Raw genomic sequence first — 27,370 nt, 5'->3', positions numbered from 1 at the left:
TCTTTTAACAAAGTAGGATCAAAGCACCAATTTCTGCGCCGCACACCAACCAAATCCCCAAAATCCAAATCTATGGATACAGGACCATGATCAGAGAATAAAATAGGATGATAAGTAACATCCTTTATGATTGAAGTAAGTTTAGTATCCAAAAAAATATAATCAATGCGGGAGTATGACCCATGTACTGGGGGAAAAAAAAGAATAAACCCTGCCCGTGGGAGAAAACAATCTCCAGGTATCTACCATATTCATATTTTTCAAGGAGCTTCTCACAATATGACTAGATTTAGACTGCTTTGTGTAAACTGATGAGCTCCTATCCAAATGGGTATCTAATACAATAATAATATCCCCTGCTATTATAATATTAGATGTATCTACATCTGGTAATAGTTTAAACGTCTTCTGAAAAAAGACAGACTGAACTTAATCTTGAAGGGTGGTTTATTAGGGGAATGACAGGAGACATAAAATACAAAATAAGCGGGGCTGGACAGGTGCCAGGGCTAAATACAAAACTAAGTGGCAGAGAGACACACAGCAGGGAAACAGACACCGGGGAGACAGAAACAAAGAAAACTAGGAAATCAAAATGTAAACAATAACTAATAACAACACAGGAACTAAGATGGATGATGAAAACAAACTAGGAACATAACAGAACTCAGTGAAAACAGAACCCACAAGAATAAAACAAATCAGTGGGCGCACAGCCCAGGAAATGACACATTTTGTGTTTTTGTTTATGTACCAAGTGTCTTTGTGTTTGTGTTATGATCTTTGTGAGTTTTTATCTTTGATTATTTTGATGGCATTTGAGGGCATTTCATTTGTTTCTCATTTCATTGTGATTGATTGAAGCCTTATTAATTACTCTTTGGTCTCTTTGTGGTCTGTTTTTTTCTTTTTCTTTCTTTCTTTCTTTCTTTTTTTTTTTTTTTTTTACAGTGTGATTGTCCTTTATTTTGCACTGAATGTAACTACTCAAACTGATGTGGGGGGGATTCACCCTTTATCCAGGCTTTTATTTTGAAAGCTGGGACAGGAAATCACCTCTCTTTCTCTTCTATGCTTGACTTCATTGGTGTGAAGCTGTTCATACCGAGCAACAGCTGGAGAGGAGCTTCACTCTCTTCTGAGACTTTTCATCTTGCAGTGAAATGTCGACCACTGGGAGCTCTGCGGGCTGTGAGGGCATGTACTCCAAACTGATAGATACTGAGGCCGGTCATGAGGAGGTACACCACGGGCCAGATGTGGGACACAGTGGTAAGCACTTGCATATCTATTGAGGCATTCCGGGTGGATTTTCTTTCATTTTTAAATATCTGAGTTTACTGAGACACGAACTTGTGTGCTGATAACAAAGTGATCAAAGTGAGATTTGTGAGCTGTTTCTTGATGTTTGTGCTGCATTTTTACCTTAAGGTTCTGTGGTGCCAATGATTTCACTTCCATTCATCTGCAGGTTTTCATCAGTGATTGAATGCTTACCTTTTAGAAGGATAATAAAAAGGAAGATAACTTTTAGATATGTTTACCTAGGAAAGTCACAAAGGCCTGCATTGCATAAACATAATGGTGTAAAAGGTTAATTAATTACAGACTGTTTCATGTGCAGAGACTCAGATGATTATGATTTACTGGGATTTGCTCTGTGAAGCCTGTGGTTTTATACACAGGGTACAACTTTTAAAACCGTAAATGTGACTGAGGGTTTACAGACAGTGCAGTCAGTCTGCAGCAGGTGTCTGACGCTGTGAAGCCTAAATCAGTGTTTGTTTTTAAATAAATTATTAACCCTAACCCTCAAATGGATAGAGGAGAGTGGGGTAAGATGAGTCAGTGGGTAAGATGACCCACCCCCTGTATATTAGCAACTATGCTTCTCTAGGGTCACATGACCTTGCTTTTAGGTGGCAGCCATCATTTCGATTCTACTGAAAAAGGCAGGAGTACATGTGACAAGTGGTAAGACATTTTTCCACAAATAACCAATTTTTCCTTGTCAAAGTAAATTTGTATTATTTCATGTTTAATTCAATTCAATTCAATTCAATTTTATTTATATAGCGCCAAATCACAACAAACAGTTGCCTCAAGGCGCTTTGTATTGCGGGTAAAGACCCTACATTAATACAGAGAAAACCCAACAGTCAAAACGACCCCCTATGAGCAGCACTTGGTGACAGTGGAAAGGAAAAACTCCCTTTTAACAGGAAGAAACCTCCAGCAGAACCAGGCTCAGGGAGGGGCAGTCATCTGCCGCGACCGGTTTGGCTGAGGGGAGAGAAAAGACATGCTGTGGAAGAGAGCCAGAGATTAATATCAATTAATGATTAAATGCAGAGTGGAGTATAAACAAAGTAAATAAGGTGAATGAGAAAAGAGTGCATTATGTGAACCCCCCAGCAGACTAGGCCTATAGCAGCATAACTAAGGGATGGTTCAGGGTCATCTGATCCAGCCCTAACTATAAGCTTTATCATAAAGGAAAGTTTTAGGCCTAATCTTAAAAATAGAGAGGGTGTCTGTCTCCCGAATCCAAGCTGGAAGCTGGTTCCACAGAAGAGGCGCCTGAAAGCTGAAGGCTCTGCCTCCCATTCTACTCTTAAGTATCCTAGGAACCACAAGTAAGCCAGCAGTCAGAGAGAAGTGCTCTGTTGGGGTGATATGGTACTATGAGGTCTTTGAGATAAGATGGTGCCTGATTATTCAAGACCTTGTAGGTGAGGAGAAGAATTTTAAATTCTATTCTAGATTTAACAGGGAGCCAATGAAGAGAGGCCAATATGGGAGAAATATGCTCTCTCTTTCTAGTCCCTGTCAGTACTCTAGCTGCAGCATTTTGGATCAGCTGAAGGCTTTTCAGGGAGCTTTTAGGACAGCCTGTTTAATGAAAATTATATCAAGATGAATTTATTTTAAAGTATTGTTATCCATGGTATATGTTGTTGGATTCCCAAACTATAAACCCATGTTAATCATTTTGCTAAAGATTAGCTTTATTAGCTAAACTGGACCATTTTCTCCAAAATGGCTGCTGTGTGGCAAAGTGAGCCAAAGACCATTGAACCACTGGTTCAGCTTACCCCTACCAAAATCCAATAACTGTAAGCCATATTTTTTTCACATTGCAAAAGAGCTATTATGATAAGAATGTATAAGAGAAGGACCAACTGGGGCACTCCCCAATGTTAAGGATGTAAAATCTATCAGCACTGTGGCAAAGGACAGAAACACTGACAGATCAACATCGTGAAGGTTCATAAAGAAGAGTGAGGTAAAAAAGAAAACTGAAAGTAGTAAGCAGCAGTGAAACAGCAGAAGCAAAAGGGTTCTTACAGAGGAGATAGAGAACAAGCTGTCTGACCACATCAAAATGTTTGCAGATCAATTCCATGGCCTTACTCCAAAGAAAGAAAATGCAAGGGAAAAGAAGTGACAAATACCAAAGAAACAGCTACATCAAAGAAGGAACAAACAAAAAGGAGAGTTCAGCAGTTCTGAGGAAAGTCCCCATCCCACCTGTTGACACCTCAGAGTATGAGAGCTGATGAGAGTAAACAAGGGAACTCTGGTCTCTCAGTTGGTAATTTTGTCATTGTAAAGTTTCAATTGAATTCAGTTTTACTCTTTTCCTTGCAACCGCTATCAGTGGGGTGTTGATTAGATGTCCTCAATGAGCATTGTTGTTCAAGTTCAACTTCTTATGTTGTCACAAGTTCAAAGGTGTGAACAGTTTAACTGGCCGCTCCAAAATCACCAAAAATGCCTGAAAAAGCATACCCAAATTAACAAGATGTAAAATTGTAACTGAACATGTTTCAAGTAATATGGGTTTTGTCTCTGAATATGTTAAGGTTGTTTTATTACCTAGGTGGTGCTAAGCCATGATGACTGGATCATCACAGTAGTCTTCATTTATACCCTCACCTTAAAGTTGTTGTTTATTAGTGGTAAATTAAAAAAAAAAAAAGAATCAAACCATTGTGGAAGTTAACCTTGCGTGGAAAAACGAACGGGAAACTTCTCACTTTAAGACTCCGTGAGTCGTGTTTATTAACACCGGAAAACACGCTAGCCAAAAAAACACCAACAGCAAAAAACGTCATCGGGACTCTTAAAGAGACCACGACCATTACATGAATCACAACATTAAAGACGGTGAACAAACAACCTAACCATAACCATAACCATAACCGGACATGTATACAAAAGTGAATTATGCCATCAGTGTTGATAGCACTACACCATACCCAGCTGGATTTACCCAGGCTTTACCCCAAAACAAATTCAGTGAATTTCCTGCCAGCAGACAATTTTGTTAGATGATTGTAAATGTCAAACAGAAGCTGTTCTGGCATTTTTGGCCTTTACAAGTCTGAACAGAGTTCAGGTGAGCTGTTCAAGGACATTTGTGTTTAGAAAATTTCAACACTTATACACTTGAAATTCCTGCCAGCAGAGCAAAGTAAAGCTGTAGAAATTATCATTCCATTTTTCCCACAGGAATGAGTGAAGTTATAAAAAATTATTCAAAATAATTGTGCCTTCATTATTAAATGTGCTTTTCAACATTTTATCTGTTTAGTTATTATGTTGGAACAAAATACTGTAGACCTGTCATGACATAAGATCCCGCACACAAATTTTGTATTATACCCTCTTGCTGCTGTCATCCAGAGTCTTTGTGTACATATTCTGATTCATAGTGTATATATACATATTATTTATCAGTGCAGTACTCAGTACTCTTACCATACCATACCATACCATCTTTATTTATAAAGCACTTTAAAACAACCACAGCTGACACAAAGTGCTGTACATTAAAACACAAATAAATAACAATTTAATAACTCTTTCAGGTTAAAAAAAAAAAAAAAAAAAAAAAAACAGTTTAAAACTAGATCCCGCTGGAGTTAAAAGCCAAGGAAAAAAGATGGGTTTTAAGACGAACTTTAAAAGTGGACAGTGAAGGGGCCGCTCTAACCTGCAAAGGCAAGTCATTCCATAACTTAGGACCAACAACAGAGAAAGCCCTGTCCCCTCTGAGCTTCCTTCTTGATCTTGGTACCTCCAAGAGCAGCTGGTCTGCTGACCTGAGAGACCGGCAAGGTATGTAGGGGTGAAGAAGCTCAGAGAGGTAAGGCGGGGCAAGATTGTGCAAAGATTTAAAAACAAACATAAGAATCTTAAAATGAATCCTAAAATGTACAGGCAACCAGTGAAGTGAGGCCAGGACAGAGGTCATGTGCTCTCTCTTTTGAGTTCCCATCAAAAGTCGTGCAGCAGCATTTTGAACCAGCTGCAGACGTGAGAGTAGCGACTGACTGACTCCAAAATAAAGTGAATTACAGTAATCCAGTCGAGATAAAATAAAAGCATGGATCACTGTTTCAAAATGCTGCCTAGATAGAAATGCTTTTACTGATACCAATTGCTTCAAATGATAAAAACTGGACTTAACCACACCTCTGATTTGGCTGTCCAATTTAAAATCACTGTCCACCTTAAAACCAAGATCAGTAATAATGGGTTTAAAATATACCTCCAAGGGTCCCAGGTCAACAGAGGAGGACTCACAGGAGCCACTGGGTCCAAACACCATTACCTCTGTTTTCTTTTCATTAAAATTTAAAAAGTTCAAGGCCAACCAAGCTTTAATATCACCTAGACATGCCAGGAGATGTTTTATGGAATGGATATCCTTCTTCTTCAAGGGCAAATAAATTTGACAATCGTCAGCATAACAATGAAATGAGATTCCATGTTTTCTGAGGATAGAACCCAGAGGCAGTAAATACAGTGAGAAAAGCAGTGGGCCCAGAATTGAGCCCTGCGGTACACCACATGGCAGAGAAGCAGCAGATGATTCAGCATCAAGAATGCTCACAGAAAAAGTTCTCTCTGCCAGGTAAGAACTGAACCATTTAAGAACAGTGCCACCAATGCCTACTAAGTGGTGTAAACGAGATATTAAAATGTTGTGATCTACTGTATCAAAGGCAGCAGTTAGGTCAAGTAAAACCAGAACAACATGGTTCCCAGAATCACATGCAAGAAGGATGTCGTTAAAAACCCTTAATAAAGCAGATTCTGTGCTATGAAGGGTTTTAAAACCTGACTGAAAAACCTCCAGGGTGCTATTCTCATCTAAAAACTGTTTCAGCTGACAGTACACAATTTTTTCTAAAACCTTAGAAAGAAAAGGCAGCTTGGAAATAGGCCGATAATTAGCCAGCACAGCAGGATCAAGACCAGGTTTCTTAAGCAGTGGCTGGACTACTGCATGTTTAAAAATAGCAGGGACCACACCTGAGGACAGACTGCTATTTATAATGGTAAGAACAGGCTGCCCTATACTAGATAAAATTTCTTTAAAAAATCGTGGAGGGACAGGATCATGGGGGGAACCTGATGGCTTAATATGGCCGACCACATCCTCTAAAAGTGAGAGAGTCACAGACTCAAACTGAGTGAAAACAGCAGAGCAAGGGACTGAAACAGAGGTGTCAGAACCAGGAGCTGTGATGAGAGCCCTGGTACTAGCAACCTTTTCAATAAAAAAACGCAGAAAATTATTGCACGTATCAGGAGAAGCTTCCAAACAGGCATTCTGTGGAGCATTAAGCACAGAGTTAATAGTGTTAAACAAAAGACGTGGGTTATGGCTGTTGGAGGAAATAATTTTTGCAAAGTATTCCCTTTTTGCCTCTTTAACCGTGCTCTGGTAGTGACGCCAGCAGTCTTTTAAAATTTGAAGAGTCACCTGCAGTTTATCTTTTTTCCACCTTCGTTCAGCTCGGCGACATTCCCTCCTCACAGCACGAGTTCTGTCATTAAACCACGGCTCAGGTTTAGTCTTTGGCTGCCTGGTTTTTAATGGAGCCACCGAGTCCAGGATGGTTTGACAGGAAGAGTAGAACCAAGAAATAAGCTCTTCTGTATCAGAGGAGAGAAAGTCAAACGAACCACAGAGGTGAAAAAAAGCAGTAGAAAACTGAGCGGCAGTGGACGGGTTAATAACCCGACAGCGCCGAACAGGAGCGCGAGTTTTAACTGCAGTACGTGTCAAACTAACAGTGAATAACACAGGCAGATGATCCGAGAATACAGAGTCACAGATTTCCAGGTTAGTCACAGGCAGACCGCAGGAAAGAACCAGGTCCAGTGTGTGTCCGTGCTCATGTGTAGGGCCGGGTACGGCCTGTACCAGGTTAAAAGAGTCAAGAAGGCTTAAAAAGTCCTTTACCAGTGGCTTATCAGGACAACACACATGTATATTAAAATCTCCAACAATAAGAACATATTCATAATTAGGTATAATCCCTGCTAGAAAATCAGAGAAGTCATTTATGAAGTTTTTGTTGTATTTGGGGGGCCGGTAAACCACAGCGCAGAAAACCGGGTTAATGTGCCTCATCTCAAACGAGGTAAACTCAAAGCTGTACAATGCCACTCTTGTACAATGCCAGCCTTAATATTATTCTTCTTTACCAATGTTTTTACATATAACTAGTTTTGTTTCTATATGTACTTTTGCACTCATTATTTGCACTCTCACTTTCATGTTTCGTTACTATAGATTGTATTTCTCTTTTTCTTGCTACTGAAACACAATTTCCCTTTTGGGATCAATAAAGTATCTATCTATCTAGAAGATTTTGTCATACTGCCTAATCTGGCTTTTACATGTCAGGATACATTAGGCCATTGTTTTCAGTGGTGCAGAACAAATAACCTGTTGTAAAGTCCCATGTTTAAAAATTATTTTAAATCTTCAGAAATGAACTGAAACTAGCATCAGAATATGTAGAAAAACCTTCTATAACTTGTGCTGAAGCAATACCAGCTGAAGGTTAACTAGAGCTGTGCAGTATGTGTCATACCAATTTTAACCAAAAGAGAGTGCAGCAAGAAGTTCTAACCTTTTTCTAACCGGGCGAGTCATCAGGAACACCTTCAGGCTTACAGTAGCAGCCTGTGAAAGGGCCAAGCCTTATGAGGAAATGGCAGCAGGGATTAAAGAAGTACCAAAAGCTAAGAAAAAGTAAAAAGAACAACACACATCCAAAACATTTCAACTCACCCACTGATCAGATATTGGCTCAGTGAAAATTTTGGTAAAATTAGATTATTACAAAAAGTCCCTTAAAACAAGCCTTTTGCATTTTTTTTTTTTTTTTTTTTTTTTAATTGAAGCCTGCACTGATCAAAAACACAGTTTGTTGTTTTAATATAAACCATCTTTCTCTTCTCTGCAGCTCCACCAGTGTCAGCAGTCGGACTGATCCAGAGGCTGAGTGCCGCCAGGCCATACCGCCTCGCCACCATCTGCTTGGCAGCGCTGTGCGCCATCCTGCTGATCTCCATCATAGCCGTCACTGCACAATGTGAGTGCACAACTGTCAGACTTTACCTACATTCTGGTTTGAACACAAACTCACAAACACTTTACTGGCAGTAAAACATGTTTTTCAAAGAAAAGAAGATGTTGTAATTGTTACGTTTTATTAGATTTAAATTAATGATAAAAATGAGAAAATGTACCACATCACTAGTTCTTGCAACTATCCTAGTCTACATTTGTCACTCAGCTGCTGTAGAGTTGTTTTGACATGCTTCAGTGAGGTGGTGTTACCATTTAATCAGCATTTCAACATGGCACATAAAGTTTGTGTACATATGAAAACTGGTGTAGCTGAAAGCGATAGAGACCATGTGATCTCCTGTTCCATGCAAGCTTCTTCTCCCATACCAATCGCGAATTGTTCTGCGTGTAGCAGTAGCAACAAGGTAGCCCTATTAGTTATACTTCACTGTATTGTCTATTTTACTCGTAGTGGGAACATAATTTAGAACAATGAACATTGTTGAATATGCAATAAGAAATTAAACTTGCAATTTAAACCATAAATTTCTTAAGCGTGTGTTTACTGAGGTCAAACCTCAAAGTACAAGCAGGAAAAATTTCATACAATCCAATAGAAAGAATACATGTTTGAGCTTAGTTTGGTGGTATGTTTTTTATTTATTTGCTGGCATCATCAGATCAAGCTTTGAACTGAGAAGTGACTTCATAAAACTTTAGAGTATTTATTTCTAATAAGAAAATGCTAGCATCATAAGACTTAGTAGTAAACATGGTTAGGGTTCCACCACCAAGCTAACATTGTCATTGTCAACATGTTTGAAATGCTGGCAGTAAGCACAGCCTCACAATGAATATTTTTCCAGAAGGTGTTTCATGTGGGCTAAAAATAATACTGAAGTATACCACAGTGTATCTTCAAACTTACTTATCCTTCCTTTCATATTTTTGACAGATAAGAACAAACCTCAGGGTGGCGGTGAGGCGCCCTTATGGAAGCAGACACAGGAGGTAAACGTGTCGACTCTGACGGCGACCATAAACCAACTGAAGCAGGAGAAGGAACAGCTGCAGAAAGAGAGGGACTACCTGCAGGCTAAACTCGCTGCAAAGGTGGCTACTAAAGGTAGACTCCTTGTTTTTGCTTTTTGTGCTCATCCGTGCATTCACTATCAGCTGTGAAATACAGATGCTTGGTCATTTTGACTTTATCATTCTGTTTTCATTTGACATTTTTGTAACTTTAAATCTTTTTGTTTAACATCTATTTACTGTTGTTCTGATACATTCTTCCACTATAACCCTTTTTGCTGTCATGTTTAATAAAGATTTTTATACTTTGTTTTGAAACATAAGCCAATACATATATATGACAATAAAATCTCTTGATTCTTGATTGATTCTTGATTCTCTTGAATATGATAAATTTATTGTAATATAAGCATTATTATGTTAGGCTACACAATTCTGTTGAAAGCCACAAAAATATACCAAATCAATTACCAGGCATTGTTTTAATATCTGTGTGCAGAGCTTTCAGGCTATTATTTCATGCTGTATCAGTCGGTTGCTTTTTTTTTTTTGTCTTGTCAGCTCCTGCTGTGGTGACACTGGCTCCTATCACCTGTCCCAACGACTGGCACCTCTTTAACAACAGCTGTTACTTAATCTCCAGGAACTCACGGGACTGGCCAGAGAGCAAGTCGTTCTGTGAGAGCCAAGGAGCTCACCTGGCCATCATCCACACAGCTGAAGAGCAGGTAAAGTCTGGCAAATTTCATGGTGGCAGCGTGCCAACTATAAAACCACCATCCCCAAGGAAGCGGAACAAAAGAATCTATTAAGTTGTCTTCAGTTAACAGGCATTAGTATTTTAGATAATGTTTTGCTCTGCACATGAATATTGACTTATTCAGAAAGGGCACAGCAGTGAGTAGCTCTGCTGATTTGATCTGGCAGATTTGTAGTTTTGTAGATTTGTAGATGCCCTTCCTGACACAACTCCCGATGGATCTGTGTCTCCTGCTGGGATCACAGTGTGGATCTTTTGCTTGTTAGGCAAATATGTAAACTGTCACGCCATGGATCCACTGACTGTGAATACTTCTTAGACTAATCAAATATCTGAAAACCTCTGGTACCAAAAATCTGTTGCATAAAGATTCTGCATATTTGTATATAGATGTCTCATAAAAAGAGATTCTCTGTTTTACATGAGTTCATCTCTGATGAAACTTCAAACTGTGTGCTTTTGGCATTTCAGTTTCTGGGTGTTGAACCCAGATGTAATGAGCGTGGCAGCAATCTAACTGAGAGACCCACTACACGTTCCTGTAATAGCAGGTTGTCAATCACAAAATAATACCCTGCTTTATCATCCTTTGTGTTAGAAATTGGCAAAATTCACATCATATACTCGTGTGTCCAAACCTTTGACTGGTACTATACATACACAACATCACACAGATTTTAAGCTAGAACTTCACACATTTAAATTCTCACATGTACATCTGAGAGGAAATGTCTTAAACAGTGTCTTGAACAGTTACACCCTGCTGTATGGCAGGTTCTGTTTGTGGATCAGTGGTTAAACCACAAGTGTGTAACTAAATATTCCATAAGAATCAATCAGTGATGTATTCCTATCTGACTTCCCTCCACTTTCAGTTCCAAACCATTCATTTGAAGATGTAGTAATGCTGTAAAAATGCCAGCCAGGTCAGCACACGTTTCAAGAAAATTAGCTTTTGTTGAGGACTATTTCCAGCAGCAGATTAACACAGAGCTACTGTATGTATGTTTTGGTAATAGCTCAGGGGCACAGAGAGATGCATTTATGCTTTGTTTGATCTGTTCTAGATTTACAGTATGAAAGTTCCTGTCAGGAAAGTAGGGACAGAGCTGACTCCATGAAGGTGCTTTACTCTATAAAGGTCCTTGATGAATGCTTCTTGAATGCGAATGGTTCCAGTGTATGTTTCCTTTCAGACATTCCTATGGAATCTTCTTCCCAGAGGACACTGGAATTCCTACTGGTTTGGCATCACTGATGGAGAAACAGAAGATGAGTGGAAGTGGGTTGACGGCACTCCAGTGATCGGAGGGTAGGTCATTTCTCCACTTACCTTTCTCTCAACCTGTTCAGAGCTGAAAAAGGTTCACTTTTAAAAAGCAGACATGCAGTAGGTTTAAAGACTCAGTTTGTGGAGGATTTGGACAGCGCTGCAATGAAAATGTATGAATGAAAAACAAGTTTGGTGCCAAACCTCAGAGCTGTATTGTATAACCTATTACTCATTTTTGCAAGGCAGCAATTTTAGATTTAGTCCAGATCTTTTTTCTTTGGTCCAGTTTTTTTTTTATATTTTTCACCTCTGCCAAGGATATCATGTTTTTGGTAGCATGTGTGAATCTGTGTCTGCATGTGTGTCATTCTCTCTTTAAACACAATAGCTCGAAAAGTTTTGAATGAATTCTGATAAAACTTTGTAGGAGTGCGGAGTGGGGTTATGTTAATCTATTAAAATTTGGCTCACATCCATCAACATCTTCAAGGTAAACTTCATGATGTATTGGTCCAAAATGGCCAAAAAGCCTGATAACTTAGAAACAATGATTCTTAAAAGAATGGTGTATATTGTCAACATATAGAAAGTACTCTGTGAAGATATCAAGTCACGGTAGACCTCTGACCTCACGTCTCCATTTCACGTCTGCTCTTCTTTCAAGTTGACCCCAAAATATGTTTTATCTATAAAGAAAGTATTGCAAAGAAAAAAATAATAAATCCACACAAATTTATATATATATATATATATATATATATATATATATAAAAAATTGTGTTGATTTTAATATACTTGAGCATACTCAAAATAATATAAAGTATATTAAAAATTAGTTTTAACAGGGCAAATAACAAATACTTGCACTTTGCACATGTGTTTTACTGCACTACTTTAGATATGTTTAAAAAGAACAATGAAAACAAAGTGAATTTATACAAAATACAAAACTCTAATGTAAAAGTAAACACTGCCCAGAGAGTGAGCTGGCTTGGTGGAGTTTGCTCTCAGACTGCGTCTTGTTCCTGATTGGTTTCTGTGGTTTCTTGTCTTTTGTCTTTTTTTTCCTTTTACTTCTCAGTCTTTTTGCTCTTTTCTAATTTCATTCATCACGTCTTGTGTTTGGGCGCTTGCTCCTTACTCCCTGACACTTTAAAAAGTCACTAATAAACTTTTTGCACTTTTTCACTGGGAAAGTTAATGATATCAGAGCTAACATAAAGCCTTCTCTTTCTCCTTCCGCTTTATGGCCGCTCGACAATTAATCCTGGAGAACTTCTCACCAATATCATCAAAAGATCTCCCAAATGTGGTTGATAGCATGAAACCTCTTGTTCAATTTATGTTTTACCCACATTTCTATTCAAGGTTTTCTACAGCATTGGGTCATGTGTGTTAACAGTAATCAACAGGTCTCTGGTTACTGGCTTTGTCCCCCGATATTTTACTTACCATGGGCCCACCAGTGGGCCTGTTAACTTTAAAATTGCCACATTCATAAACTTCCTGCAAAAATTACCATAATAACCCTATATTGGGTGTGAAGCACAATTTCTCAGGTTTCAGAAACCATTTGAAATTTTCCGATAGGACAAACTGTCATATAATTATGGTAATTCAAAATGCATTTTATCAGACATCACAGGGATGATATGCTTGGCATTAACCAGCTGTTCACGGCAAGTAAGGGCAGGTAACAGATGTATGAGTGGCGATCGCCCGCTGTTAAAGGGTTAAAAAGGTTGTTATTCATCCCATATTGAAAAGCTTAATGGTGATCCTCCTCTCCCTCAGAATTGTAGACCAGCTGCAAAGTTGCCTTTTATGTCAAAAATTTTAGGAAAAGTTGTGGCCAAACAGCTAAATGTTTTTGTCACAGTTGGAGCTGTGTGGTGGAAGGGGTGGACCCAAACACAGGACGTGGGACAAAAACTAAACTTAAAATAGCTTTATTGCTGAGGGAACAAAGGAACAAAAACAAAATTCAAAAATCCAAAATTGCAACCAAATCTAACAAAAAGGCAGAATGCCAAGCCTGGGAGAAAATATAAACTCAAATCACTAAACTCAAAGACACACAGCTAAGGGGTAAACACAGACAACACCACAACAATGAACAGAGAAAAACTGAGGGCTTCAATACACACAAGGAAATCAGGGAGAGTGGAAACAACAGAGAACAACAGATGAAACAAATGAACCTAATAACACAGGGGAAGCAAAACTAAACACAAAGCACAGAGAACACAGGACTGCCAAAATAAAACAGGAAGTGGCTCAAGGGAACAGAGACGCAGACCTGACACCAAACACCAGAAAATAAAAGGAAGTAGAAAATCAAGACATAACCAAACCCCACAACACAAAACCCCAGAACAGACAAAATAAAGCCAAAACAAAACACATAAGGTCAAACGGACCCCAGTCCATGACAATTTTAGCTAAATATAACATTTGTTTCAGTCTGGGTTTCATCACCTGCACTCTAGAGAAACCACTCTTCTTAGAGTTTCCAATGATACTTTAATGAAGAGAAATGTAGATGAATACTCTGTTCTTGCACTCCTGGATTTAACAGCACCATTTGATACAGTCCATCATAGCATTTTGATTGACAGGCTAAGGACATCGATGGGTATCTCTGGGTCAGCCTTAGATTGGTTTTCCTCTTACCTCTCAGACAGAAGTTTCTCAGATGCTGTTGAAAGTTTTGTATCCTCATCTGCTGCTTTGTCATGTGTGTAAACATTGTCCTGAGGTTCTGCGGGCCTCTGGGATAGACTAGCAAGATATCTACACAAACCTCCAGTTCCTGGCATCCTTCTGCCTAACGCTAGATCAGTCATTCATAAATCAGCTGAATAGAAATTATTGCAGGCAGACAACAGAACAATCAGAGACTGCTGTCTAATCATCATTAGGCAGCAGTAACTGCCTAATGATGATTACATGCAGTCAAGATGTTTTCAGTAACCTGAAAACATCTTCAAGTCACCCAGACCTACCACTCCAGAGGTGAACCACCAAACCACCAGTCATCCCACTCTCACCCCACAGGAACACCAGGTGAAGCGTGCAATAAAGGCAATAAATCCTGACGGAGTTACAGGCATAGTACTTCGCACAAGTGTAGACAGGCTGACAGGGTCCTGACTGGACTCTTCAACACCTCCCTGTCTCAGGTTCCATCCTTTAAAGGCAGTCACCATCATCCTGGTGCCAAAAAGAACCATCATCTCAAGCCTCAATTACTACAAACCTGTGGTGCTGACATCAGTGGTCATTAAATGCTTTGAAAGACTTGTCCTCTGGCACCTCAAAGCCTGCTTACCTGAGTCCCATGACAAACACCAGTTTGCCTACATGCCTAAAAACTTCACAGAAGACGCCAGTGTCACCACACTCCACACTGCCCTAACTCACCTGGAGCTCCCAGGCACTGCTGTTCATCAGTTATAGCTTGGCATTCAATACCATCATCCACCACATCCAGATTGAGAAGCTGAGCTCCCTAAACCTCTCCTCCCAAATCTGCTCATGGATCAAGGACTTTCTGACCAACTGCCTACAAGATGGGTCAGATTTCCCTGTCATCACTCAGCACTGGCTCCCCCCAGGGCTGTATACTGAGCCCACCCCTGTACATCCTCTACTTGCACAACTGTACTCCCATCCACCCTTGAACTCTATCATCAAGTTCGCTGATGACACTACTTTAGTTGGATTGAGCACGGGGGGTGATGAGTCAGCATAGAGAGAGGACACACAGGTGCTGACAGAGTGATGTACCAAGAATAACCTGGAGCTAAACACCCCAAAAAACAAGGAGATGGTCATTAACCCCAGGAGTCAGCAAGGGGACCATGCTCCACTTACTGATAATGAAGAAAGTGTAGTGAGGGTGGCCATCTTTAAGTTCCTGGGAACAAAAATATCAGATGGCCTGACCTGGGCAGCCAACACATCTATGTTGGTCAAAAAGGTTCAGCAAAGGCTCCACCTTCTGTTGGTGGAGGTATCACCTGGAGTAGAAACTGCTCGTGTCTTTTTACAGGGCCACCAATGAATCAGTACTGACACACGGCATTACGGTGGTGCTCAGCAGCAGACAGGAAAGCTCTGCAGAGAGGAAACAGGATGGCAGAAAAGGTAATTAGTAGCCCTCTGCCCACCCTGGAAGACATCACTAGCTCCCTTTGCCGGGCCAGGAAAATTTCCACAGACGCTACTCAGCCTGGTCATGTACTGTTTAACCTTCTGCCATCAGACAAATTCTTCAGGTCCTAGAAATGCAGAACCAACAGACTGAAAAACTGTTTTTATCCATGGGCTATTAGATTTCTAAACACATCACAATTATTTCACCAGCTCCTTCATCCCATAAGACAGTCACAGAGCAATAAAAACTGAACTGTGCAAATGTCTTTCCTCTTGGTAATAAGTGCGATATTTGATTGCAATGTCAACTTCTGCAATACTTCAAACCCATGTCCAATCAATTTACATTATTTATTAATAGATATTTATTGACAGGTACCCTCCCTGTGTAAATATATAAATGTAAATATACTTTTGCTGTGTGAATGCTGTTTGTCTTTGGAATCCCGGCCAGGGCATGCATCCAGTAAGGGTCCCCAGGCCCTAAAGGGGTTACATGAAGAGGATGTGGAACCTTTGGAGTCTTCAACATCCAGCATCCAGACTGACATCAAAACAACGCATAGCTCAGGACGACAGGTCGGGGGGAGATATCATCATTCCCACAATCCGAGATTGGGTACCAAGCCCCAATAATAGCCCCAGAGCACCTGACCTGAAAGACAAGATCATGGAAACCTGGATCCCTTGAAGCCGACTATCAAGTCTACGTGAAGTACCCTCTGAAAGTCTGCCAGAATACAGCACTACGGACAATACCTACTTTGACCATCACTGAAACTGATTGATCTATAGTCTGTGGAGCTTGAAAAAAGGGCAGCTTGACTACTTTTTGTTTTTGTTTTTTACCTGTCCAACAGCAAGCGAAATTATTGTCTGCATGCTCTGTTGTGCTAAACAGCTTTGCTGTGCCAAGAGTAGCTGTATTGTAGGCTCCTCTTGTTATTTTTTATCCCTTTATTTTCTTTATTTGTTTCCTTATTTGCACATTTTAAATGAAAGCTCTAAATAAACAACACCGGAGCCGACAGGCGGGAAGTGCCAGGGGGGTGAAGGTCAACCATTGCTGCATCTTTAATAAAATACAAACAACAACAACAACAAACACAACAGCACCTGAAAGAGCAGTATACAACAAAAACAAACACATACTCTTGTTCTGTTGCTTGTGTTTGTTTTTTCTGTTGCTGTTCCAGTGGCGCTGCTCTGCTGGCGACTCGGACTCGTGCACTACCGCTGCTGCTGTTGTTTTATGGTTTTATATCTTTTTTTTATTGGTTTTTTATCTATTTTGCTCTACGGCACTTTGTTTTTTGGACTAACTCCGTATGCGTATGTTGGAATAGTATGGCATCACTCGCAAAAAGACTGCTTTTGGCACTCGTCATCTTAAAAAAACCTGCACACGTGCCAAACTTTTTCACATGTGGAGGGTGAGTTTCCACTCACTTATTCCAGAGAGGCACTACTTTCCCTTCGTCCTGCTTCAACTACACTGCCTGCGGACCTGCTTAATTGGTGAAAATACAACCATCAGGACGGCTTAGAAGGAAAAGAGGTAGGACGGGAGGAGCACGGCAACGGTTCCGCCGACAAGGTAGTCGGCCACCCCTGCCCAGCATCTTGCTCTGCAACACACGGTCTCTACAGCGTAAAATGAACGAGCTCCGTATCAACGCCAAGGTATGTTTTGAATACCGTGAGTCTAGCATGCTGGTGATCACAGAGACTTGGCTTAATTCTGACATTCCTGATTCTGCTATCGAGCTGGATGGGTTCTCTGCTGTTCGGGCAGACTGCAATATGAACTCAGGAAAAAAAAAAGGAGGAGGCATCTGCGTGTACATCAGTGAATCCTGGTGTAACAACTACTCAGTGAGGGAAACTGTATGTAACTCAGATGCAGGGTTATAATAGTTTTGGATTTTACATTATAGTTTAGTTTTAGTTAGTTTTTACTTTTTTTTTCTAATTCAGTTAGTTTTAATTAGTTTTCAGAGTGGTTTTGCTCGTTTTTATTAGTTTTTATTTTGGTTTTATGCTTAGTTTTAGTTAGTTTCAGTATTAGTTTTAGTATTTTCATACTTAATCAGGTACCCTTTAAAGATACCCTTTAAAGAAATATATTCAGCAACCAACTGTTCACAGACAGCAGAACTACATGCTAAATGTGTGCAATATTAAGGACACACATGAACATCAACAGGGAGAAACAAAGAACAATATGAACTCCAAAACTCGATAAATTCTACAATAAACTCCCAATAAAGTTCAGCCTCAGTGCAGCAGATTAATAACAGCTACATGTGGTGTTTGACAAAAACAAACTCCTTGAAGGAGTCAAAGCTCAAATCCAGCTGCATCCTGATGTTCTCACCACCTGATGCTGCTTCTGTTTTGGAGCTAGCTTGGTTAGATGCTCGCTGATTAGACTTGCAGGGTCTTTGCCTTGCTTTAGGCATTATTCTCAAAGACCTCATAGTACCATATCACCCCAACAGAGCACTTCTCTCTCAGACTGCTGGCTTACTTGTGGTTCCTCGGATACTTAAGAGTAGAATGGGAGGCAGAGCCTTCAGCTTTCAGGCGCCTCTTCTGTGGAACCAGCTTCCAGCTTGGATTCGGGAGACAGACACCCTCTCTATTTTTAAGATTAGGCTTAAAACTTTCCTTTATGATAAAGCTTATAGTTAGGGCTGGATCAGGTGACCCTGAACCATCCCTTAGTTATGCTGCTATAGGCCTAGTCTGCTGGGGGGTTCACATAATGCACTGTTTCTTTTCATTCACCTTATTTACTTTGTTTATACTCCACTCTGCATTTAATCATTAATTGATATTAATCTCTGGCTCTCTTCCACAGCATGTCTTTCTCTCCCCTCAGCCCAACCGGTCGCGGCAGATGACCCCCCCTCCCTGAGCCTGGTTCTGATGGAGGTTTCTTCCTGTTAAAAGGGAGTTTTTCCTTTCCACTGTCGCCAAGTGCTGCTCATAGGGGGTCGTTTTGACTGTTGGGTTTTCTCTGTATTATTGTAGGGTCTTTACCCACAATACAAAGCGCCTTGAGGCGACAGTTTGTTGTGATTTGGCGCTATATAAATAAAATTGAATTGAATTGAATTGAATTATTCTGGCCAAGGGTTTTTAGGAAAATTCGATGGTGCGAGCAGCAGAGCGGTGGAAGCACATCCTCTCAGATGGCTGCCATAACCGGAAGTGCTATATGAATGCATTTTACTTACTTACTTAATCATTGATAAACTATTAAAAATGATCTAAGTTAAATTTAATATCCTTTGATTTTTTTGTTCAAAATTTAGATTTCTTTGTTTTTAATTGCAGTATTTGTAATATTTACCCCCACTTGTTTTTGATGCTCCATCTACAGTGACTCTATGCTCCATCTACAGTGACTGTAGGAACCTGCAGTCTGAGAACAATTGGCTTTCAGTTATTAAAGGTCAAGAGATTTATTTGCACCTGGTGCTCTGAAAAAAATGCACCTAGTTTTCTGGGTGCCAGCCGGCTCACTTCAACAGGAGAAAAACTTGGAGCTTTTTGTTTGTAAAGGGTAATTGGTCATCTTCTAGAGTAAATATACTCTATGTACTCTTAAAAGTGGCTGCAGTAGAGTATCCAGTAAGTACAATAGTTTAAAAGAAGTGTAGAATTTACTTATTTGATGTGAATTATTTAAAACTATAAGAAAGGGCATGGATAGAAATAAGTGTATTCACAGGATTCTGTGCAATAAACAGTTAATTTCTGTTACCTCACATCTCCAGCTTCAGTCTGTGAGACACACACAGCCTGAGAAACACACACACATGCACACAGACTGACTAACCATTGCACTTTCACCTCAGCTGAGCACTGACTTCCTACAAACAGTTTTTTATCCTGTCAGCAGTACAGCAACAGGGCTGATTCACATTAAAAGACAAATGAAGAAATTTGGCAAGCAAATAGTGCAAACCAAAGAGGGAAGTATACAAAAAAATATATATTTTAAGTCAGCACTTCCCATTTGGTGTAGAACTTTTGGGAAAGCAGAAACACAAACAGGAACTAAAATTTCTGCGTCCAACAGAGGATCCTGGATCATCTGGAAATATTTACTACTTAAAAGTATTTTGAGTGAGTTTTAGAGTTTAATGATAGCCACTGTGGTCCTATGAACTATAAGCTAATTGATGGATCAGCATGAAAACTTGCCTTCATCCTCACAGAATGAGGTAGAAGAATTTTGCTGTCCTTGATTTTTCTTGCTATTATTGACATGCACTTGATTAATTTCAGCACAGTTCAGGTTAGGGTTTCATGACTGAATGAATATATCAACCTGCAGTTAGGTCCACATGTATATGGACATTGGCACTTTTTGCGTTCTTGGCTCTGTACACCACCACAATGCATTTTTAATCAAACTGTCAAGTTATGTTTAAAATGCAGATGTTCAGCTTTCATTCAGAGAGTTAAACAAAAGTGTTGCATTAACTGTTTAGGAATTTTTATACAGTCTCCCATTTTCAAAGACTCAAAATTAGTTGGACAAATGACTGCCAAGCAGTTTTGGCCAGGCTCTGTCCCTTTGTTATTCCATGACAGATTGAGCAAATAAAAGGTCTTGAGTTGATTCAAAGTGTTGAGCTTGTATTTCGTAGATGTTCACTAGAACTCTCAATATGAGGTTATTGATACAAGTGAAGGAGGTCTTTATTGGGCTGAAAAACAAATGGTAGAGACAGCAAGCACTTTAGGAGTGGCCAAATCAACAATCTGGTACATTCTTAGAAAGAGTGAATGCACCGGCCAACTCAGCAATGGCCTGAAAGAGCAGAGAAGATGACATGCATGATGAAGTTTTATTTTCATGGTTAGAAAAACAATTTGACACAAGCTAAGTAACTCAAGAAAACATTCAAGGAGGTAGAGACAATCAACAATCACGAGACACCTTCAGGAATGGAAATATACAGGGTATGGTGCAGGCCAGTGCCTATCCTCAAGAACAAAAAGGCCAGATTAGACTTTGCCAGAAACATCTGCAAAGAAGGAAAAAAAAAATCTTTGGACAGATGAAACCAGGATGAACTCATTACCAGAATGATGGTTTAAAAAAAAAAAAAAAAGAAGAAAGAAAAAGTATGGAGGGGAAGAGAAACAGTTCATACCACATCTGTCAGGCATCAGTCAAATAGTCTGGTGACATAGGCATGTATGACTGTGAGTGGAACTGGGCCACTAGTTGAAGAAGTTAAGTGTGGAAGTTAACTTCTAAACTGAACCAATCAACTTCTGCTAAAATCTTCAAGCAATCTGTTCATATCTTTAAACATTTTCTGTTCAGCCATCTCTGATTTGCATAAAAATGTTTTCAAAGTTTGAACATCTGTAAGGATGGCTGTGAAATTTTAGCTTCATATATATATTATAATACTTTTCAAGATATATTTTATAAAAATGGTATGTCGATCCCACTTTCAGGACATTTTTACACATGGTGAAATCTGCAGCAATGTTTGAATATTAATATCTCAAAAACTTAAAAATTAAAAAATTAAAAATAAAAGCCTGACATTTTCAATTTTTCTTTCTTGCCATCAAAATGGATCAAGATCTATAATTTCTATAGTTTTTGTCCTGTCTCTCTCCCCTCAGCCCCCTCACAGCAGATGACTGCCCCTCCCTGAGCCTGGTTCTGATGGAGGTTTCTTCCTGTTAAAGGGGAGTTTTTCCTTCCCACTGTCGCCAAGTTCTTGCTCATAGGGGGCCATTTTGATTGTTGGGTTTTCTCTGTAATTATTGTAGGGTCTTTACCATACAATATAAAGTGCCTTGAGGTGACCGTTTGTTGTGATTTGGCGCTATATAAATATAATTGCATTGAATTGAATAATTTCAGACAGATACATTAAAAATGTTGGAGTATTGGGTAGTTAAAATATGAAAAAAAAAGCCCAGGATTTCTGTCACGTCCCATATTTGAGCACATACTAATAAAACACTTCACATTGCAAAGGACACTTGTCGCAGTTTTTGAATGGTTGACTTTCACAGTACTGCAAAATACAGCATGTAGAGTATACGTCATAATAGCTGATAAGCTGAAATTTTTTAGTGTATCTGTCCCAAATTACAGATTCTGGTTCATTTTGATGGAAGGCAAAACCAGTGAAAAATTTCAAGCTTTTATCTTTAATAGTTTTTGAGACATTCATGTTCAAACATTGCTGAAGATTTCAATGTACAGAAAAATGGCCTGGAAGTGGGTCGACAGACCATTTTTCAAAAATTTAAAAATTTGTTGTTACCTGTTTGTGTGCATAAACTCTGGGTTTATTGGCCTTATTGAAAGTAAAGCTGTTCAGTAGAGAAACAATGAGTACAACAGAGTCATTTAAGGGTTAAATGCTGGACTACAGTTCCACATGTCAGATAACTGCTGGGAGGGAATGCAGGGTCAGCTTTGCCTGCCTTTGCAGCAAACAGCAACTCTGAGCAGCTTTGTGGTGCTACAGGAGACTGTAACCTGTGACCTCCCATGAAAAATGTGTCAGAACCAAACACGGAACCTTGGAAAGGTTGTTTTTTTCTTTTTCTTGAATATGCAAAGCTTGGTTCTCTTCATCTCCTTGCCATGTTAATATTTTTGTTGCATCTCTGTCTTGCTTCATTTCCTTTGGTATTACTTCTGCTTTACTCAGCATCATACTGTAATTTTTTTCCCGTCTTGTGCCAATTCAACAGATTTTCTAATGACCACCTGATTTCTCTTCCTTTATTTGGAGATGACAGATCATTTGATATTCCTGTTTTGCTCTTGTCTTCCTCTTTTCCAGGATGGAGTTTTCCTCATGCACTTCTGAATCATATCATGTTTTTTTACATAATTTGACCCTTTGTTTTACCATTTCTGCAACATATCTATAGATTGTGTGACAGTGCAGATGTAAGATGTTGTACTTGTTTTACCTCAGTGATACTATCCATTCTGATCATGGCTTGTGACAAATATTAATCTGCAGTTAGGGGGACAGTTTTTATAGTTTTGCCTCTTTACACCACCACAGGATTTTAACAGTTGTGTAACTGAACAATTTGCACCTCGAGGCAACTATTGTTGTGAATTGGCACTATATGAATAAAATTGAATTGAACTAAACCGAAATGGAATGGAGACTTTCAGCTTTAATTCAAAATCTTTAATGTGTATTTTATAGCATTTCACTGTAATTTATCATATGAGGCTCAGAGAAATGTGCAAGTGGTGGAATTAAAAAAAAAATTCATGGACAGATGAAACCCAGATGAACTTGGTACTAGAATAACTTGAGGACTAAATTATCGAGAAGGAGAGGAATAGCTTGTGATCTGCAGCATATATCACATTATCTGTCAAACATGGTGGAAACAGTGCTATGACATGAGCTGCCAGTGGAAATGGGCCTGTAGTTTTTATTGGGGATGTGACTGCTGATAGCAGGATGAATTGTGAAGTGTGCAGGGCTATACTGTCTGCTCCGATTCTGACAACTACTGCAAAACTGATGGCAGTGCATCACAGTACAATGGACACATGGAGCCAAATCAAACTGCAAAAGCAACACAAGAGTTTCTCAAGGCAAAGAAATGAGTTATTCTTAAATGGTTGAATGATCTAAAAACAACAGAGCAGCTTTTCAGTTACTGAAGACAAAACTGAACATAGAGAGAGACCCACAAAGAAGCAACTAAAGGTAATTGCTTTTAAAATTTTGATACAGTCAGTACAGCTTTAAAGCGAAACTAAATACAACAGGGACTCATCTTCCTGCCAACCAAGAAAACAGTTATGAAAAGCAGAACCAGTTGTATTAGAATGTAGACCACGAGCTTTTCTTAACTGAAACTGAGTAGTCTTTATGACCAGGGGTAATGATCTGGAACCTTGTTTCAACACCTTCAATTAAGGACTAATTAAATCTGGTAGGCAGTTTAATACTCATTTGTTGCAGTTTGGTGGACCTTGCAGCTGATGGCACAGTCGCCACATGATTCCTACTTTCCTGCATCCTTTTATCTATGTCATACATTCATGATTAAGATGTCAGGAAAGTTGTGGTTGCAGTACTTTGGCATCTAGCTCCAATTATGCTGAACTGAGCATAACTGGAGCAACTTTTTTGAAGTGGCAGGTAATTTCAAATTTTAAACAGCTCAGTACATACACAATACACAAGCTGTTTCTGTGAGTGTAGCACAGGAGGGGATGATGAGAGATATTTTTCAAAGGTAAGGACTGTTCACCAAGTGACGACTAGAAATTTAAAGTTTAGTGTACATGTAAGGTCCTAATTCATTTTAAATTTTAGATGTTTTAATAATATATTTAATAATATATTCCATGTTATTCAAAGTTTATACAGGACAGTAAACTGGCTCATTTACAGTGATGAGCTGTGTTGGACTGGTGCAGAGCAGACTGTGGCATCCTTGATTACTGCCAGGTTAGGTTTTGGATAGGAGCAGAAACATTATAAGAGAGAGGCGCATTGCTCAAATCTAAACTGAAATTTCTGAGAGAATTTTGCAACACCAAAGATGGTGGTGGAAGCATAACTTCTGCTTTATTTATATGAGTAACTTATAGGTGATTTTTATCAGATATGAGTGAATATTTTGCACATACAGTTTTTTTTATCGTGTTGACCTTAGAAATAAAAGTTCATTTAAATAATGCTTCAAAAAATGCAACTATAAGTGCTTAGGTGTGTTTCAGTATGACCGCTGAGCAATGGGACTTGCTTGTAAATGGAGACAATTTGAATTTAAGTTGATGAAGTAACATTTGTAAAATTTCACCGTTATATACAGGCTAGAGGTTGGAAAGCAGTCAAATAAATATTTAACACTGGACTACTGCAGAATGAGACCTCAGAACCTCAAGCAACTATAAAGCCTGCTGAAACCTAATGGTGTTGTTTTTCTTCATTTTTAATTAAGAAAATTAAAATTAGGAACGTGTAAAGAAAAATAGTTTCTTGGTGAATTGAAACTATCATCTTATTCCATGTATAAGGGCATAAATCAGTGTATATGAGGCCGGTGTGATGAGTCGTGTTCAGGTAAACAAAAATAAGGGGGGTCCAGGAACACAAATTTTAGTCAACTTTGTCACTTTGCCAAAGTTGCTCTAATCAAAGAGATGAGCACAAGTTGTCACTGGCCGCTAAAAGTAAGCTGTCCAGTTTGAAAGAGGGGCAAAGCCATCATAAGGATGCAGGAGGGGTGGTGGTGCCATAAATTACAAGGCACTATGGGACTAATACTGCCTTTGCTCTATAAAGGACAGTATGCTCTATAAAAGACATACGGGGGTTGGACAATGAAACTGAAACACCTGTCATTTTAGTGTGGGAGGTTTCATGGCTAAATTGGACCAGCCTGGTGGCCAATCTTCATTAATTGCACATTGCACCAGTAAGAGCAGAGTGTGAAGGTCCAGTTAGCAGGGTAAGAGCACAGTTTTGCTCAAAATATTGCAATGCACACAACATTATGGGTGACATACCAGAGTTCAAAAAAGGACAAATTGTTGGTGCACGTCTTGCTGGCGCATCTGTGACCAAGACAGCAAGTCTTTGTGATGTATCAAGAGCCACAGTATCCAGGGTAATGTCAGCATACCACCAAGAAGGACGAACCACATCCAACAGGATTAACTGTGGACGCAAGAGGAAGCTGTCTGAAAGGGATGTTCGGGTGCTAACCCGGATTGTATCCAAAAAACACAAAACCACGGCTGCCCAAATCACGGCAGAATAAAATGTGCACCTCAACTCTCCTGTTTCCACCAAAACTGTCCGTCGGGAGCTCCACAGGGTCAATATACACGGCCGGGCTGCTATAGCCAAACCTTTGGTCACTCGTGCCAATGCCAAACGTCGGTTTCAATGGTGCAAGGAGCGCAAATCTTGGGCTGTGGACAATGTGAAACATGTATTGTTCTCTGATGAGTCCACCTTTACTGTTTTCCCCACATCCGGGAGAGTTATGGTGTGGAGAAGCCCCAAAGAAGCGTACCACCCAGACTGTTGCATGCCCAGAGTGAAGCATGGGGGTGGATCAGTAATGTTTGGGCTGCCATATCATGGCATTCCCTTGGCCCAGTACTTGTGCTAGATGGGTGCGTCACTGCCAAGGACTACCGAACCATTCTGGAGGACCGTGTGCATCCAATGGTTCAAACATTGTATCCTGAAGGCGGTGCCATCTATCAGGATGACAATGCACCAATACACACAGCAAGACTGGTGAAAGATTGGTTTGATGAACATGAAAGTGAAGTTGAACATCTCCCATGGCCTGCACAGTCACCAGATCTAAATATTATTGAGCCACTTTTTTGGGTGTTTTGGAGGAACGAGTCAGGAAACGTTTTCCTCCACCAGCATCACGTCGTGACCTGGCCACTATCCTGCAAGAAGAATGGCTTAAAATCCCTCTGACCACTGTGCAGGACTTGTATATGTCATTCCCAAGACGAATTGACGCTGTATTGGCCGCAAAAGAAGGCCCTACACCATATTAATAAATTATTGTGGTCTAAAACCAGGTGTTTCAGTTTCATTGTCCAACCCCTGTACTTCTTCCCATGATTAACTTGACCCACCAGATCCAGTGTGAACATGACTGTGTGCTAAAAGCTTTTGGATGTGTTTTCTACCACCATTCCCCCACCCCCACTGCTACAGTTTCTGGGAGGTTGGTGAGCCAAACAACCACATTAACGAAGATTGCGGCTACATCGTGAAAACACGTGTGTTGGAGCGAGTGCCGATACGGAGCTGGTATGACGCCCCCTGCCACATGTACTTACCCTTCATCTGTGAGAAAGAGATGGTGGCCAGCGCCAGCACGGCTATGCCACACTAAGACATTCTGATATTCATAACCAAAAGAAGAACTGTTTAGTAGTTGTGCAGGCTGTTTTGGTGCAGTTTTCTTAATAAGGTTGGAAAAGCTGATATTTTCCAATTTCACCTTTTAAAATAGCCTGCTTTTATAATCTGTCACAATTCAGCACCCCAGTGGATTTTAAACATGTCTGAAACTGCACACATTCAGCTTTAATTCAAGGCATTTTACAAATTTTTAGGAATTATAACAAATTTAATATAAAGTCCTCCATTTTCAGAGGCTCCTAAATAATTGCACAGTGGACTGACAGCCAGTTATATGGCCAGGTGAGGCCATGATTTTCATTGTCATGTGCAGCTCTGTGCCCTCATACAGATGGTATTACAGGAAACCTGGCCCTCTACAGTGGAGATACAAGCCATAGCCCTACTTAAGGAATAACATTAAAGTAGCAGAAGTAAAAATAATCGTTATTGATAAATTAATGTGTACATCATGTTAAATTAAAAACAATTTTAATTACTCATACGGCTGAGAAATGTTATAATAAGACAGCATCATATATCACTAGTTTTTTTTTTTTTTTTTAATCTGCAACTAATCATAACAAAAGCTGGAGTAAAAAAGTATAGTAGAGTATGTTCCATCACTGGGATGATCCATGCACTCATCCAGTGGCATTAATAGGAGTGACACCCTGCTCTCCTCTGGACATGCCTCTGACTTCAGTGCCTTCAACTACAAAATTATTTTCATATTTTTATATGATTGTGTTTTAGACTTTATCAATCAGGGATTCAAGCTAATTATTAGTGTTTTTTTCTTTCTTTTTTATATTTGGAATCAGCTACAAATAGTGTTATAT

General features: G+C 39.5%; 1 protein-coding gene across 1 annotated transcript; it reads left to right on the top strand.

Moving 5' to 3' along the window:
* The first annotated feature begins 1,099 nt into the window (after window positions 1–1,099).
* On the top strand, window positions 1,100–27,370 carry LOC115788318 (CD209 antigen-like protein C). The gene is made up of 6 exons (XM_030741294.1): window positions 1,100–1,272; window positions 8,274–8,402; window positions 9,336–9,506; window positions 9,974–10,140; window positions 11,369–11,484; window positions 26,340–27,370. Exons 1-6 carry the CDS (start codon window positions 1,164–1,166, stop codon window positions 26,518–26,520), a joined length of 873 nt encoding a protein of 290 aa, XP_030597154.1. The 5' UTR covers window positions 1,100–1,163; the 3' UTR covers window positions 26,521–27,370.

This window comes from Archocentrus centrarchus, chromosome 11, assembly GCF_007364275.1.
Source record: "Archocentrus centrarchus isolate MPI-CPG fArcCen1 chromosome 11, fArcCen1, whole genome shotgun sequence".
Taxonomy (NCBI): domain Eukaryota; kingdom Metazoa; phylum Chordata; class Actinopteri; order Cichliformes; family Cichlidae; genus Archocentrus; species Archocentrus centrarchus.
This window is presented reverse-complemented; position numbering and strand designations above follow the sequence as displayed.

What these genes read in the sequence shown, in the direction of transcription:
- LOC115788318 (XM_030741294.1), top strand. Translation starts at nt 1,164, where the DNA reads ATGTCGACCACTGGGAGCTCTGCGGGCTGTGAGGGCATGTACTCCAAA. An exon ending in CATAGCCGTCACTGCACAAT is followed by an intron (nt 8,403 to 9,335) that starts GTGAGTGCACAA and finishes TATTTTTGACAG; the next exon opens with ATAAGAACAAACCTCAGGGT. An exon ending in TGCAAAGGTGGCTACTAAAG is followed by an intron (nt 9,507 to 9,973) that starts GTAGACTCCTTG and finishes TTGTCTTGTCAG; the next exon opens with CTCCTGCTGTGGTGACACTG.